The 16042-nt window shown below is 27.2% G+C and overlaps 2 protein-coding genes across 2 annotated transcripts; one reads left to right on the top strand and one right to left on the bottom strand.

The window, feature by feature from the left end:
- Positions 1-257: 257 nt before the first annotated feature.
- LOC100199799 (small ribosomal subunit protein uS3) lies at positions 258-7754 on the bottom strand. The gene is made up of 6 exons (XM_065812663.1): positions 7596-7754; positions 7200-7424; positions 6250-6344; positions 5994-6181; positions 1139-1316; positions 258-363 (listed from the first exon to the last, which is right to left on the bottom strand). The coding sequence occupies exons 1-6, from the start codon at positions 7623-7625 to the stop codon at positions 360-362; spliced, it is 720 nt and encodes a 239-aa protein (XP_065668735.1). The 5' UTR covers positions 7626-7754; the 3' UTR covers positions 258-359.
- Positions 7755-8453: 699 nt separating this feature from the next.
- Positions 8454-8924, top strand: LOC136088021 (uncharacterized). The gene has a single exon (XM_065811660.1). It carries the CDS (start codon positions 8454-8456, stop codon positions 8922-8924), a length of 471 nt encoding a protein of 156 aa, XP_065667732.1.
- Positions 8925-16042: the final 7118 nt, after the last annotated feature.

The following is a 16042-nucleotide window of genomic DNA, read 5'->3' as shown; positions in this document are numbered from 1 at the left end:
CCCACAACTACACTACTTTGTATATTATGCAGTTAGGTGGCTTGGGACCCACAAATTATGTAGCAAAGGCCCACAATTTGCCGACCTCTGGCTTAAACGGTCTCGTTAATTAAAGTGTCAAGACAAAAATTTGATTTAATTCAGGCAAAATCGCTTATTTTACAAATTTTAATAAAACTTCGCAACACGGCTAGTATAGACAAAATTGCTTTGTAGCTATTATAAATTGCTTTGAAACTATTATAAATCAATAAAAATAAAAATTCTGCTGCAATATATTTTCATCATGTCTAGATGTTTACAAATATTTAGTATTATCGATATATCAATATTCTTGATGGTCAGCCTCAACTAAAACGTTACCTAAAAAAATAATATTTTACAACCGTTATAATCAACATGCGCTATGATTAGATAACCACACAGGGTAAAGTTATATTGATGGGTTAATTCTAAAGCATTGCATGTCCAAATTTAGGCTGTATTGAGTTATGAATGTTGAAATGTCGATATCGGCGCTGCCTACAAATTATAGGGAGTGGAGAAGATACAATACAATTATAAACAATTATAAGATGTATTTAAATGTTTAATTAAGTTGAAACATCTGGTATAGTATGTAAACTTATCCTTATAAACTTCTTATAAATTTATAAGGATATTTCTTATAAGGTATATTTATAGATATAAGGATATTTCTTATAAATTTATAATATTTCTAGGGGTTATATATACCCTCGTTATTCAAACGTTATTTAAATGTTTGAATTTGCATACGAATGTAAACTTTTAAAATTTTTCTTAACTTTGCTCATAATTGTCTAAAATAAAAAATAAAAATGGACATATAATGTTTTAGAATTAACCCATCGATATGTACTTATTGCTAACACAAAGAAATTTGAGACAACACGCTTGTTGTTGTTGAATAAAACAAATGCACGTTATGTAATTAAGAACATATTTCTGTGACGCCTCACTAAAAACTTTCCTTCCGTTCATTTTTTACAATGTTTCGCTCACTGCATGCACCGAAACTAAACTGATGACTACTGCACTATTAATGTCATTAGTAATGCTTTAAGCCTACTGTAATCCACAGTACGAAATATATTAATAGCCGAGATAAAGAACTTACATAACAGGTTGCAATGGAACAAGATCAATTTTGCCACCTTTTTGTTCAGATGTTGGAGGATAGAAAACCTCTTCTTTTGGTTCAACAATTGATACATGATCTGGCAATGGCTTTTTGGGGCCAGTTTTGCCTGTTGGATCCCATGGTAACATAATTTTAACTTTAATACCAAGTACACCTAAACAAAAAATTATTAAAGCCATATAATTAAGAATAATGATAGATGTATAGGATAACAGTTAACAGTTTATCAAGAAAACAAGAATGTTATCCAACCCAACAATTTTTTAATGTTTAAATGTAAATAACTTTAAATTAAAAGGTTACTTAAATAAGTCTGAGATTTTTTCAAAAACATCATTTTAAGGGATTTAAGAGACGCGAGAATAAAATTTTTGTTTATGTTAAATAACTATATTAAGATCAAGTTTAAAAAAAAAATTATACTTTTTCCTAATTTAAAATAATCTAAACAATAATCTTAATTTACACACAAGCTATATAAATTTAGCAAACAGTTTTTACAAAGAGAAAAATCTCAGAAAACAAAAACTTGTTTACTAAGATTTAAAAAAAAGTTAAATGCTTAGTTTATTTAAACATTCTACAGCCCTCAGAATTAGGGTTGGCATCTGCCAATACCTAAATGTGTTTGAGCTAAGCAAAAAATTTCAGACCTTAGTTGTATGTTTTATGGTAACTCCCTTTAGTGTCAAATTTTTTTGCCAACCTCAAAGACTTAGAGATCAGCAATTTATTGCCAACCTCAGAGGGTTGCAACTATCTGTCAAATAAACAAATAGATTTTTCATCTGCATAAAAGTAAATATAACTAACATAGTATAAACTTACACATAATTATTGCAGAAATCTCTATTTAAAAGGTTAAACTGTACTACAGTATCATTTTTCATGTTGTTTTTAAATCCTAAGGGTTTTAAATGACTGTAAGCTATACACATTTTGGTTGTAGGGTTACACAAAACTAGTATTTCTATGAAAATGCATGGTATACAGCATCTATTAAAACGATTTTGTATTAACTTTTATGCAAAATAAGGTGCTAACAAATTAATATAATCAGCAAACAACTTTATTAACTTAATTAATCAGAACCTTCTACCTACCAACAAACAACTTTATTAACTTATTTATTCAGAACCTCCTACCAGTCCTCCTCACTAATAACTAGTCACCTCCTCACTAATAACTAGTCACCTCCTCACTAATATACTGAAAGGAAAGGGCTCATCTCTATCCTTGCCTTGCAAATTCTTAACCCTGATTGCTTTAGTCTTAACTGCCATGACCATACTGCGCCAATAACATCATGTAAGATGATAGTGAACATTGATATTGAAAAATATTAAGTAAGCATTGGTGTTATTTACATAGATCATTTTGACAAAATTATTACTTGTTTTCACTTGTCATTAAATGTCTAGATTCATTCTAATGTAGACAATCAAACTTTTTTACTTGATGAATTGTTTGGTTGACTGGTTAAAAATCTATATGCACACAAAGAAGTATTTGAATATATAATATAGTAATATGAGACTTCTTAAATAATGACCTCTCATTCATTCTTCTTTTTAATTGCTGTTGTCTTTGTTGTTTAATTTTAACTTTTTTGAATACACATTCTTTTTAATTATAAATCCATTAATTTAAACAATAAAATTGAAAAAAAATTACATATTATTTATAATTTTACAAAATTAGGTTCGGTGTCACTCGTATAGTTAAAAACTAGTAATTGGAGTCAGGGTTGTCAGGTTGTTTTTTTTCAGACACAAGCCATAAATGAAACAAAAATAGACCATACCTAAAAAAAAAAAAAAAAAAAAAAAAAAAAAAATCATCATTTTTTGTTTTGTAGCCTTGTTTATGATTTATACTTTTTAAAAATGCTTTTTTTTATTTATCTAAAAACTCATTCTTAAATACTAAAATTTATTTGTAAGAGAGGGAGAACGAGTGTGTGAATGAGAACCAGTGTGTAAATGTTTAAGGGGGTCCATTACAGCCTTTAAAGTGGTATGGGGAAAGTAGTTCACTCCTAAACACCTATACTAAATCTGACACTATGACTAAATCAGCCTGAAAAATATATTTTTCTTTCTCGCTTGCATACAGATATAGATTTCTTTTCCAACCTATAGTTGACTCAATTATTTTAAAGCCCTGGTAAAAAATCTTTTATCTTATTAAATATGATTTGATCCAAATGACTGCATCCAAGACTTGGTTTGATATACTCTGATAGTCTGATTTTTATGTGATGACCAGTAAGAAAACTCAACAAAATAGTTACAAATGGAACACATAGTTAACCAAGGCAATAGGGATCTATGTTGCAGAGGTCTAGGTCTCCATAAACTTCTAAATGGTCTTGCAAAGCAGTTTAGAATTCAGCAGTGCTTTTAGAAACTTATTTTAAAAAGTTTTTAGACTCACTCTATATTATGATGCTGACAATTTTGTAATGATTTTCAATTTCTTCACTTTTTGTATCTATAAGATGAGGAAATGGTAGATTTGAAAAGACCTTTTCATTTTGAGAAAAAAACTTTTATTACAAGCAGATTTTTCTCAAAAAACACTGTTTTTAATGTAAGAATTTTTAAATATTTTAGGCAATTGACATATAAAAACAACATTTTAATGACATTAAAACTAAATTAAAACTAAATGTTTTAAGATAATATGTCCACATTTTTTTCATTTATTTTAAACTTGATTGTTCTTCTATGAAATCAAAAAATGGAAAGACAAGACTTCTAAAATAAACAAGACTTTCTAAAATAAACTAAAACAAAAATCCCAAGCCAAATAAGACAAACCAGATTTATAAAATTTGGTTTTAAAAAACACCAGATGGCAACCCTGATTGGGGTGACACCTTAAAGGTCTAAAATCAGTATTTTCTCCTTACATTCACACAAATGTTTTCCATACATTCTAAATCACGTTTGTACTCTGAACAAAGAATAAGTTTATACTTGCAAAATAAAATGTTTCCAAGCTTTTCAATTTTTAAACCTAATTTTTTTTAAACTTTTGTTTTTATGTCCAATACTAACACAAACAGCTAGTTTCCATAAGTACTCAAGTTTTCTTAAATCTACTTTTTTCATTGATAATTTTTTCAATTACAAAAGCATATGTAAAAAGCTTTTAACCATTGACTAAGTAAAGAGGGTCACTAGTGAAGCAGGTAAGATACCAGATACTAAATGTTGCTATAGTATAGTTCCTAATATTTTTCTCATAAATACATACCATATCTTAGCATATCTTTAGCTGTTGGAAGCTCAGATATAAAATATTTTTTTACCTTTCCCTCAAGATTGGAATGCATTCCTTGTTCTTTTTGACATTTTAATAACATACTCAATAATAAACAAAGTTATATTTTTTCACTGCTTTTTTTTTAATCTAAAAAATAAATTTAATCTAAAAAATTGACACTCTACCGTCATATGGTAACTTTAAATTTACAAATTTAAACATGCTACAGTCAATGTTACCATATATCAGTTTTAGCCAGTAAGACATGCAAACTATTATACGATCACATCAATATTAGTTTGTTTGGATGATTTGACCACAGCATCTTATGTTTTTGAAATTTGAACACTTTAAAAAGGCACCAAAAACTTATATAAAAAAAAATAGTATAACTTAACTAATAAAAAACTAAAATGCTAAAATTATTTAAATCAAGTTATTTCTATAAAAAAAAATCATTAGCAGCAACTTTACTCAATAAAAGCGTTTCCAATAATATAAAAACATTAATGAAGATCAAAGTCAAATTAAATTCTAGCAACTTTCAAAAACATTTTTCAAAATTTTTTTTTTTATTGTTAAGTTTATTCAAGAGACTATTGTCTAAAAAAGTTGTTAGTAATAAATAAACAGGAAATAATTTTTATTTAAAAAACGCATACTTATACAATTTAAAAAAATTAAAGATAAAAATATGCAACTTTTATCGATACTTTAAACAAAAACCATTATTAATAAATTGCTACTTTATTTAAAAGTGTTTGGCTGATATAAAAACACGATTAAAGATTAAGCTTTGAAGTTATTTTATTTTAACGTATAATTCAAAATCTTATTCATTGAACGTGTTTTTGAAATGTTAAAAAATGTGGTTGCTGGTATATATACCACTGCTTATTGTTCTTGTCTTGTTTTAGATTTAATGCTTATGTTTTAATGCTTATGTTTACTTCTTCATATCATTTGAAAACTACACGTATTTATTCACTAATCAGGAGACTATAACCTTGATAAGTCTATGCTTAATCTGGCCATTTATTTTTGGCAAATTTCATCACACTAGATTTGAAACTTCTATCTCTTATATAAAATATGCCATATATATATATATATATATATATATATATATATATATATATATATATATATATATATATATATATATATATATATATATATATATAATTATTGATTATATATATATATAATTATTGATTTTATATATATATATATATTATTGATTTTATATATATACTATTATTGATTTCAAATAACTGAACTACTTCTTTATTAGTATATGGCTGAAAATAATTAGTAAATACATAAAAATAGTACATACCAAATATAATTTGTCACAGCTAACAAAAAAAACAAAAAAACAACAACAACTAAATTACGAATGTTTTATTACTTTGCTAGAACATTAATTATCAAATATGCTTACATAAATTAAACAGTATTGTTTTATAAATCATTATAAATATAGTTTAGAAATAATAAACCAGTTTTTAAAAGGCAGCTAATTCAAAACAAGGATAAAAATTACTCAATAAAACTATACCTTGTCGAAGATATACATGACGAACAGCAGTATCAATATATTCTTGAATTGGATATCCACTGTGAATCATAAAACCATCTGTAAACTTCATTGATTTTGCTCGCTGTCCCCTTAATTTACCAGAAACTATGACTTCACAGCCTTTAGCTCCACTCTCCATGATAAATCGAACAACACCATAACAAGCTCTAATAATAATAATTTAATTAAAAACTGCTGAACTTAGTAAAATTTTTAGAAAAAATACAAAACATACTTTCTCACGGGTGCACCAGCAAGTAGTTTATATCTAAGCGATTCACATTGAGCAATTGCACACAGACCACGTGTAGCAACTTTCTCTGCATATAACTAAAAAATTTGTTTAAATAGATAACAATTATAATCAATTTAAAATCAAAAGTTAATTTGCTAAGTGTAGATAAACTATCATTGAACTTTTTAAAATTTGTAACATACAGTGTTTATTAATTTGATATCAAGTTTAAAATTGAAAAGTATTTTTGGGTAAATAATAGTGGTTTGATAATGATGATAACTTAGTATTTATGAAAGTCAAAAGTAACAGAAATTTTTACACAATGATGCACATAAATGTGGATATATAATCTTAATTCACACCTAGTTGCAATATAATAAAAAAACTAAATTTATCTATCCTGTCTACTATTGAAACAGTTTTAATATTAACTCAGTTTACAATGATTTAAATAAAGATATAAACTTGTACATAAAATCTTAAAGAAATTATAAAATTTTAGTATGAATTCAAAACAATGATTGACATGAGTTTACAGCAATAAAGAAAAATCACAAGTATGAAAAATTTGATTTTATAGTTTTTGAGAAGCAAGCTTACATTCAATGATATTGAGCGTACACATTGGCAAATTGGGCATAGATTACCTCTTGCTACATCGTAAAATTTTTTGAAATCAACAGATCTTTGTAGAATAGTCTTACGCAAATCATAATTAACTAAACACTTGCTTATAAATCAATCAGTAATAAAGGGTAAGCAATGAAATATTGCAAAATATTATTTCAAGAATGTCAACAAAACTCTTCCTTTACTTCAAAATTAAATTGAATAATGTAAATTTAACATCCAATATTGTCAAATTGATACATAATTTGCTATTAATGGGATCACAGTAAACAACAAATTGCATTAGAAAATTAGGATAATTCATCTGAGAACTATACCTCCACGCTTCCTTCAGGAAAGTTAAATCTCTTCTGAACTACTGAAGTAAGCTCTCTTATTCGTCTACCTTTTTCTCCCAAAACATTTTGAGTTCTTGTGGCGAGAATAATTATTTCCGTTCTTAAAGGAGTAACACGAACTTCAACCCCACTGTAACCATCCTCAGCAAGTTCCCGTTTCAAAAATTCGTTTAGTTCTGCTTTGAATACACCATCAGAAACAAACTAAAGTCATAAGCAATAACATAATATCCATTTATATCTTTGCAATAAAAAAAAAATCTTCATTACAAATGTAAAATTTATATAAAAAATACAGCTATAAAATATTTTACTTTAGTATTTAAATAATAAATCAAAGAAGTAAGAGAAAAAAGACAAAGTTTTTAGCATCACCTTCTTTTTTTTGGTGATAGGGGCCGCCATCTTGAACGATAGATACTTTTAAAGGATTAAACCGGGACCGAATTTGTTTAAATGCGCGAACTTCAACTATATTTGCGTGAATTTTCGTTTGGTACTGTATGCAAAACCGGATTATGCTCCCGGATTTATACTCAGAAATCCGGGAGCATAATCCGGTTTTGCATACAGTACCAAACGAAAATTCACGCAAATATAGTTGAAGTTCGCGCATTTAAACAAATTCGGTCCCGGTGTAGCAGCTTAAAATAACTCCCTGTAAAAAAATACTCCCGGAGTACTTATTTCCTAGTCAAAAAGTACTCCCCCAGTCATTTTAAGCTAGTAAATAAATACTCCCTTTAGTAAATAAGTACTCCCAATGAGAGTACTTATTACCATTTAAATTAAATTCGAAAAGCAATCTTTTAATGACAATTGATTTTACATTTGTAAATTCTGTTTTGTGGTAAATTGAGCAGTATTATGTTATAGTTAAGTTCTTAAACTTATTAAAAACCAAGTGAACTTAGTAGTATATCAAGGCTGAAAAAGGATTTGAAGACATCGCGATGCATCGCTTGTCGTAAAATTGTTCCTTCAATATCGAAAGTAAATTTTACACACACTTAAAATAAAAAATGGCGAGACATGTTGATTTTGTAGCAATTGAAAAGTACCTTAAAGAAAAAGTTTGTCCTCTAGAAATTAAAGCTGATAAAGGAAAGAAATCTAATTTTCGAAAAGCTGTCAAAAATTTTAGCATTTTATCTGGACAATTATTATCCGTATCAAAAAGTTAATGATCAAGGAAGAGAGTTTGTAAATGAAGTCAGCGAAAAATTGCATGCAATGACAGGAACTGAGCATAGGGTAACTTCTGCTTACCAACCCCAATCTAATGGCTTATGTGAGCGTCAGAATAGAACTATAAAAGAAGCATTAGTTAAAGTTCTTGATGAAAAAGCTGTGGAATGGCCCTACATTATTGAAGGAATATTATTTGCACATCGTGTTAGCAAGCACACTTCAACAAAATATTCACCATTTTTTCTATTATATAATCGAGAACCTACTTTACCTGTAGATGTTAAATACAGAATGGTTGATATTAAAAAGCATGACATTGAAAGTTTTGACAGAGAAACTTTTGATGCAGTTCTTACTTCTTTTATTTCTTTACGAGAAAAAGTTTACCATACCGCATTCAAAAACATTCAAACTGCTCAAAATAAACAGCAGAAAGATTATAATAAACGCTATCAAGCACCTCATTTGATTGGAATTAATGATAAAGTTCTTTTAAAAATCAAAAAAGGATAGATAGAAAAGGAGGAAAATTTTCATTTAAATGGCTTGGTCCATATACAGTACATTCAATTTCTAAAAACAACTTGTGCACTTTCATTAACCAAAAAAATACTACTCTAAAGAAAAAATACAATGTTACTTTACTTAAGCAATACATTGATAAAAATAAAAAGTCATTATATAATGATATGTTGAGTTCTTGTGTTGAAACTGAAGAAAAAGTTACAAGTTTATGGTGCATGTTACCTGACGAAGTTGTTGAAATGATATTGATTAGTGCAGTGAAAACATCCATTATTGTTACGGAAACATATCAATCGTTGTATCATACCTGTAAGAGATTTAAAAACATTTTGCAACAAAAAAAAAAGTCCTTCCGCGTATTTTCCTTAAATTTCAAGATAACGAACTCTCAAGTTTAATGCAATGGAACAATAAAATAAAAGTAAGTATTCAAAAATTATTAAAAATATTTGGATCCTTTAGTGGAGTTGCAGCTTGCTTGAACAATATTGTCAATTAAAAAAAAAGGAAATCTGCATGGATTATCATTTGTTCAGAAAAACATTCTTGGTTTACAGTTGAACAAACATTTTGGAAATCACATCAAGTATGATTCACTGAATCCTGTTTCTTTGAAATGTGTTCAGTCTTTATATAAAAACAATGTTAATAGTAATGAAGACTTACTTATAACTTTTTTGTCTGTACAAAAATAAACAGATGATTTTAGTTGTGGATTGTTTGCTGTTGCCTTTGCAGTCGAATTATTAGCAGGTAAATCACCTATAGAAACGAACTTTGATGTATTGAAAATGCGGGGACACTTGTTATCATGTTTAAAGTCTCAGCATCTTTTACCTTTTCCTTAAAAGAATTTTTTTTTGTTTATAAATATTGTATTCAAACACAATAATTACAACTGTAAAACTTTATAAACTGTAAATAATTACTTTTATCTATTGATTATTTTTTTGTACCAAAACCGCAGGCCAAAAATAGTTCTGGGTTCCAGTATTAGCATTTTTTTAGAAAAGAAATATTATGAAGAAATTTTTAATAAGGGATTTTCTCATTATAATCCCAAGGAATCATAAGGATTCTAAATACTACAAGATATAAGTGTTTAAAATAAAAATTAACTATGGGAAACCCAATAAAATGCCGATTAAAGCCGATTACCAAAAAAAATGGTACAAGTAGAAAGAAAAAATATCCTCTTGATAAAATTTGGAGGTGCCACGGTATTTTTATAATATTTTTGAAAACTTTAAAGGAAGTAAAATAACAAAAGATGAAACCTCTTTTCAATGTAAAAATACAGTAAAAACCATCTTTTTTTTAACCAATGTTGTTACGCTTAAAATTATTCAATCAGTATGCATCAGAGAGATGCGACGCGCCACCTCAAATTCAGTGTTATATTTATATATTTCAAAATTCAACTTTAAGGGAGTACTTATATCCTGGGGGAGTATTTATATCCTAGGAAATAATTTCTCCCGTGAGTAATTATTTCCTAGGATATAAATACTCCCCCAGGATATAAATACTCCCCCCAATATAAAAATACTCCCGGAGTACATATTTCCTAGGAAATAAATACTCCGGGAGTATTTATTGACGGGATTAACTTTAGACTGCTATACCGGTTTAATCTTTTAAAAGTATCTATCGTTCAAGATGGCGGCCCCTATCACCAAAAAAAAGAAGGTGATGCTAAAAACTTTGTCTTTTTTCTCTTACTTCTTTGATTTATTATTTAAATATTTAAAATTTTAAATATTATTTAAATATTATTAAAATTTTAAATATTATATAAAGATTTATGAGTAAATCCGGTACCAGATCAATTCAAAAATGAAGGAACTACTACATAAACAACTTATTACATGCATCACACACACATAAAAAATTTTAAGGTTTGACTGAAAAGTGTTTCATTTGTTGCATATGATAGGCGCACTATAAAATTAGATAATTTTTTTTCTTTACTTTTTTTAAATAAAACTGATTTAATTAAATAGCCAAATTTTTGATTCACGAATATCTTTTTTACGAATAGGTACGAACAGTACCTATTCGTAACACGAATAGTACTATTCGTTAAGAAAATAGTAGGGGAGAAAATATATACCGTAAAATCCTTCGTGTAGATATAATTAAAAAAAAATGAATTATTTGTGATCCAAACATTAATAGTATCTAGAAAAATTATCAAAATTGCTAATAATGTCCGAACGATATTAATTGCTTAGAATTGTTAAAGAAAAAGAAACTAAAATGAGATTCTTGAACTTTAAACTGGAAAAAAAAAAAAAGGAAAAAGCTTTTACATTGACACAAATCAAAGAGTTTATGGAATTACATGAGAATACATTATTAAAAATTCTTAACGTCAAGATCAAACGGTTGAAAACAAAAATATATAGTATAAGTGAAAGAAATAAAACTTAAAAAATCGAAGTGTGCAAACTAAAAAAACCAACACAATTTAAAAATGTAAAGTCGTAAAATGTAAAGTCGTAAAAAATGTAAAGTCGTAAAAATGTAAATTATGTTAGTGTATTTTACAAATAGAGTGCTCAATGTTCTTAAAGAACAGAGCAATAATGAATTAGTAAAAAACACTTATCTAACTTTTAAATTCTACTTGAAGTTTCACCATTGCTGGATCATCAGGAAGAGTCCTCGGATGGCAAAAAAAGTCCCCATTTAAAAATTAAAGTGATAAAGTAATCGTCCAAAGCAGCAGTGATTCAGGTAAGAATTATTTAATAACGTATACATAATGGTTCAGCTATTTATTTTATTAAAAAAATATATATATATTTAATTTTTTTATATATATTAAATATATATATATATATATATATATATATATATATATATATATATATTTAATATATATATATATATATATATATATATATATATATATATATATATATATATATATATATATATATATATTATCTTTGGTTAGTGTTCGCCACTTTTGCTCTTTATTTAAAACACATTTTTTTTTTTTAATAAAACAAATAGCTGAACCATTATGTATACGTTATTAAATAATTCTTACCTGAATTTTAGTTAGGAAAAGTGTACATATTAGGTCTATTAAAGAAAGATAATTTTAGAGTTTTAACTAGCACCATGCTCAAAACGAAAATAGGGTCCATAGTGAAATAAAGATAATGAACATCATTAACTTACAGCATTTTTGAGCGAAGGAAACTACTTACTGTTGATCATGTCAGGAATAACAGCGGACCTCTTTATCGTGGAAGCTACATCGGACGAAGGAGGCGTCGTGTTTGTTAATGAACTACAGGAAGCAGAAAGATGGCATACAATTCCACTAGTGGAATTATTTGCCACCTTTCTTGGATTTTAACCTGAACTTGGATTTTTGGATCTGCTGTTTTGTATCTCAAATCGCCTTTTCTGCTCAAACCCGAAATCAAACCAGCTACTTAGTTAACTTCTTTCAAGCACATCAGATCTAGGACAATTCAACACGAAATCATTATAGCTTTTTAAAACACTGTATTCATAAGTACAATGTTTAGCAGATGTTATAGACTTTTTTTATTTTTATTTATTTATTTATTTTGTCATTAAAAAAAAAAGAATACAACTTCGTTTTATATAAATAAAATCTACATGACCGGGACTAAAAGAATACAATATTTGCCTTATCACTTCTTGCATATAGTTATTAAACTAGTGAACACAGCGTAAATAAAATTGAAATTCAGCAATAAAAAATTAATTACAGCCCAAATATAAGTAAAAAATTGTTAAAACATACTAGGTATCTAACGAGTCCCAATCTTTTACTGTATTTATAAAATTGTAAACACTTTATGGGTGGTCCAGTGCTTTAATAATGAGAGTTAAATGAGCTTCTCGCATACCTGGGTTATTAATATTAGTCTGAACTATTGCGTTTAAATATAATATTGGTTATATTTAAGTTAAAGTTCTACAAAGCCATTTTTATTTATCCTCTTAAATAAAGTGTGCACCCTCGGCGTGTTCCGTTTGTAATGTTAACTTTGTATAACCAATAGCATCAGGACTAAATAGCTGTAACTCGAAGGCACTTTAATTTTTTCGTCAGTCACCGATTTTAAATACGCTGAGAGGTAAAGACACGCAAACGTTTTTTAAGTGACATAAGAATTGTGTTTGACTTTGTAGCCCATTGCCATTTTCACCCGTGTCACTATGTTGAGGTGTCTGGCCGTGAAAAGACTTGTAAACCATTTAACGTCATAGAAAACTCTAACACTTTCTGTAATAGAATTACAGCATAGTAAAAACAGTAAAATAAATAGAAAAATTCCTTAGTCAGAAAATCTAATAACTTTTGCTTTAAGCTGAAAACTTATGTTGTATTTTATGATCTAATTATTAAAGGCATTATTATTATTACTATTGTTAGTATTATTAGTATCATTATTACTATCATTTAATAATATGCTTTAAAGATTATTTTTAAAAAGCAAAAACACGCAGTGAAAGACTTATAAAAAACTAAAATGTTACTTATTTACGGTAGCAGGTACCATAGTAACCGCTACTGTAGTAAGTGGGTAAAGCAAAAGCTGGAAAAAAATTTACTGCTAAATATACAACTGTTTTTTAATAAAGTTGAACCAAATACTGGTGTGTTTGAATTCCTATTTTATAATGAGGACAATAAAGGTCTATTTAAAAAAAAAAAATTGGTGGCGATTACTAATAAGAAGGCTATACTGCATTCATTATTCGCTACCAACACCCCACGCCCACCGTTTCCAATTTTTCCAATAATAATAATAAATAATAACTGTCGACAAGATCAGGGCCGCCAAAAGAGAGAAAAGCAATTGTAGAAATTTGCCCGTGGCATCACAGTTTATGTGAATAAAAAATTTGCCCTGGGCATAACATGTATCTATAAAAAGAGAAATAAGTTATATTTACTTAATAAAAATTAAAAGCTACCTACTTTGTAAATAATATCGAATTTGTAAATCTATTGTAAAACCATTGTGCGGGTAAAAAATTTAGCTTATAACGTAATAATTATATTAGCTTTATAAACTTTGTTTATAAAGTTTAATTCCGGTGAGTCGAACACCGGTTAACTCGAAATTTTGTTATCTCGAACTATTTTCTATAGTCCCTTAAAAGCAATTGTTTTACTTAGCTTAAGTCGAACATTCGTTTGATCAAACCATTTTCCGTTTAAAATTGGATAATTATTACTCTAAAAAGGTTTTCATTTACAGTTCGAACGCGCAAGTTTTCATTAGCCATTTGTTTGCATAAAAAAAAAAAACTTTTTTTTTATAAAAAACAATTTCATTTCCCCAAACTTTTTTGTATTTAATGGTTTTTTATGTGGATGTTTATAAAAGTTATAGTTATAAAGTAAACTTTAGAACTATAACTTTTAGTTATTGAACTTCTTTTTTTCTTTTACTTTGCAATGTAGACACTTTTGAGTTTATGTTTTCTATCTGCTTGAATTTCGTTGCGACTATATTTTGACAACGAAGTAAACAAAGAAATAAAGTGTAAAGTCCACAGCGGGCCAGAAATCACTATTACTAGACAAAATTCATAACTAATATTTAATAATTTAATATTAGGGATATATACACTAAAATTAACAGGAGTACTAATATGCACTTTTTATGAAGGTAATATTTTTTTTATTTCGTTCCTATAGATTTTTTTTACCTTTATTTTGCTTAGCAACAACCTATTTTTGGTATTGGCAGATATTTTACGCGTGTTATATTCACTAAATTTGGCATGAGTACCAATATGAAATCACACTTCTTATAAAAGTAATAATTGTTTTTATATAGCTGCTATGGATACTTATATTGCTTAGTTAACAAATACTTTCCTTAGTTACAAAGGGGTAAATTAATTTTTGAATAAATTTTATTGGATTTTCTACCCACCTATTTTGATTTACAGTTAAGTATTTAGGTTTAATTAAGTATTTAGGTTTAGTTAAGTATTTAAATTAAAATTAGTATTTAGGTTTAGTTAAGTATTTAAATTAAAATTAGTATTTAGGTTTAGTTAAGTATTTAAATTAAAATTAGTATTTAGGTTTAGTTAAGTATTTATGTTTTAGCAATAATAAAAATAAAAAGTAGTGCAAGAAAGTCAATTTTAAATTTAATTTAATTTTAAATTTTATTGTCAATTTTAAATTACATCAAAAATTTAGAAAACAATATCGTTTGAAGATTGTTTAAGCGATTAACATCTGAAGGAAATATTTTATGATTTCTTTGGTGTGATGTTGGTTTAAGCAGTGATGAAATAATAGGATCACTGGAAACTTGGAGTCAATTGATCAGACCAGTAATTGTTGTTCTAGAGCGATAAATATCTGATCAAAACAAATGCTGCTCAGTTTTATGCCTTTTTATGACAAAATTCGTGCTGGCAAATATCAAAAAGGTTTCATTTCATTTCTAAAAATCCTTTTGCATTTTGATTCCAACTCGATTTCAGAACTGACTTGTTCAAATTGATTAATATATTTTTTCAAAATTGGATTTTATATACATCATTTCAAGAACCTTCATAAAAAAGATAGCATATTCAAAGTATGAAAATAATTTATTTCTATTAGTTTTGATAAGTATTACCTGTTATAAAAGTATCGATAGAATGGGACCTTTCATAATGTTATGCTTTTTTTCTTTCTGAAAGAATTAAGGTGTATATAGTAGTTATATTGGTTTAAGGTTAAGCTATTATATTGGTTTAACAATAAACCATTCTATTGGTTTATTGTTAAACCAATATATTAAATTAAGGTTAGTTATTTAATCCACAACATATCTAAAGCTGGGCTGTTTAACAAGCTGTGTAAATTACAGTGTGTAGATTTATGAAATAGAATTTACAAATTGAATGAAAATAAAACATGTATGATAAATTGATAGAACATTACTAATTTTTTTTTTTAGAATTGGCAGGCTGTACTTGACGAATTACCTTCCTGCAACAAAATTAAAAGAACCTTTAACTACGAGCCAATTTAAAATGATTTTAATAGCAGCATTTTTTAAGAAGAATTTTCCTTTTATTAGGGGGGGTCCAAAATT

The sequence above is a fragment of the Hydra vulgaris genome, chromosome 12, assembly GCF_038396675.1.
Source record: "Hydra vulgaris chromosome 12, alternate assembly HydraT2T_AEP".
NCBI lineage: Eukaryota > Metazoa > Cnidaria > Hydrozoa > Anthoathecata > Hydridae > Hydra > Hydra vulgaris.
Note: the sequence above shows the minus strand (reverse complement) of the source record. Positions and strands in the feature narration are given on the sequence as shown.

Coding starts and splice junctions, on each gene's coding strand:
- LOC100199799 (XM_065812663.1), bottom strand. CDS start 7,625: ATGGCGGCCCCTATCACCAAAAAAAAGAAG. Junction 7,425..7,595: donor CTATCACCAAAAAAAAGAAG/GTGATGCTAAAA, acceptor TTATGACTTTAG/TTTGTTTCTGATGGTGTATT. Junction 6,182..6,249: donor GCTGGTGCACCCGTGAGAAA/GTATGTTTTGTA, acceptor TATTATTATTAG/AGCTTGTTATGGTGTTGTTC.
- LOC136088021 (XM_065811660.1), top strand. CDS start 8,454: ATGACAGGAACTGAGCATAGGGTAACTTCTGCTTACCAACCCCAATCT.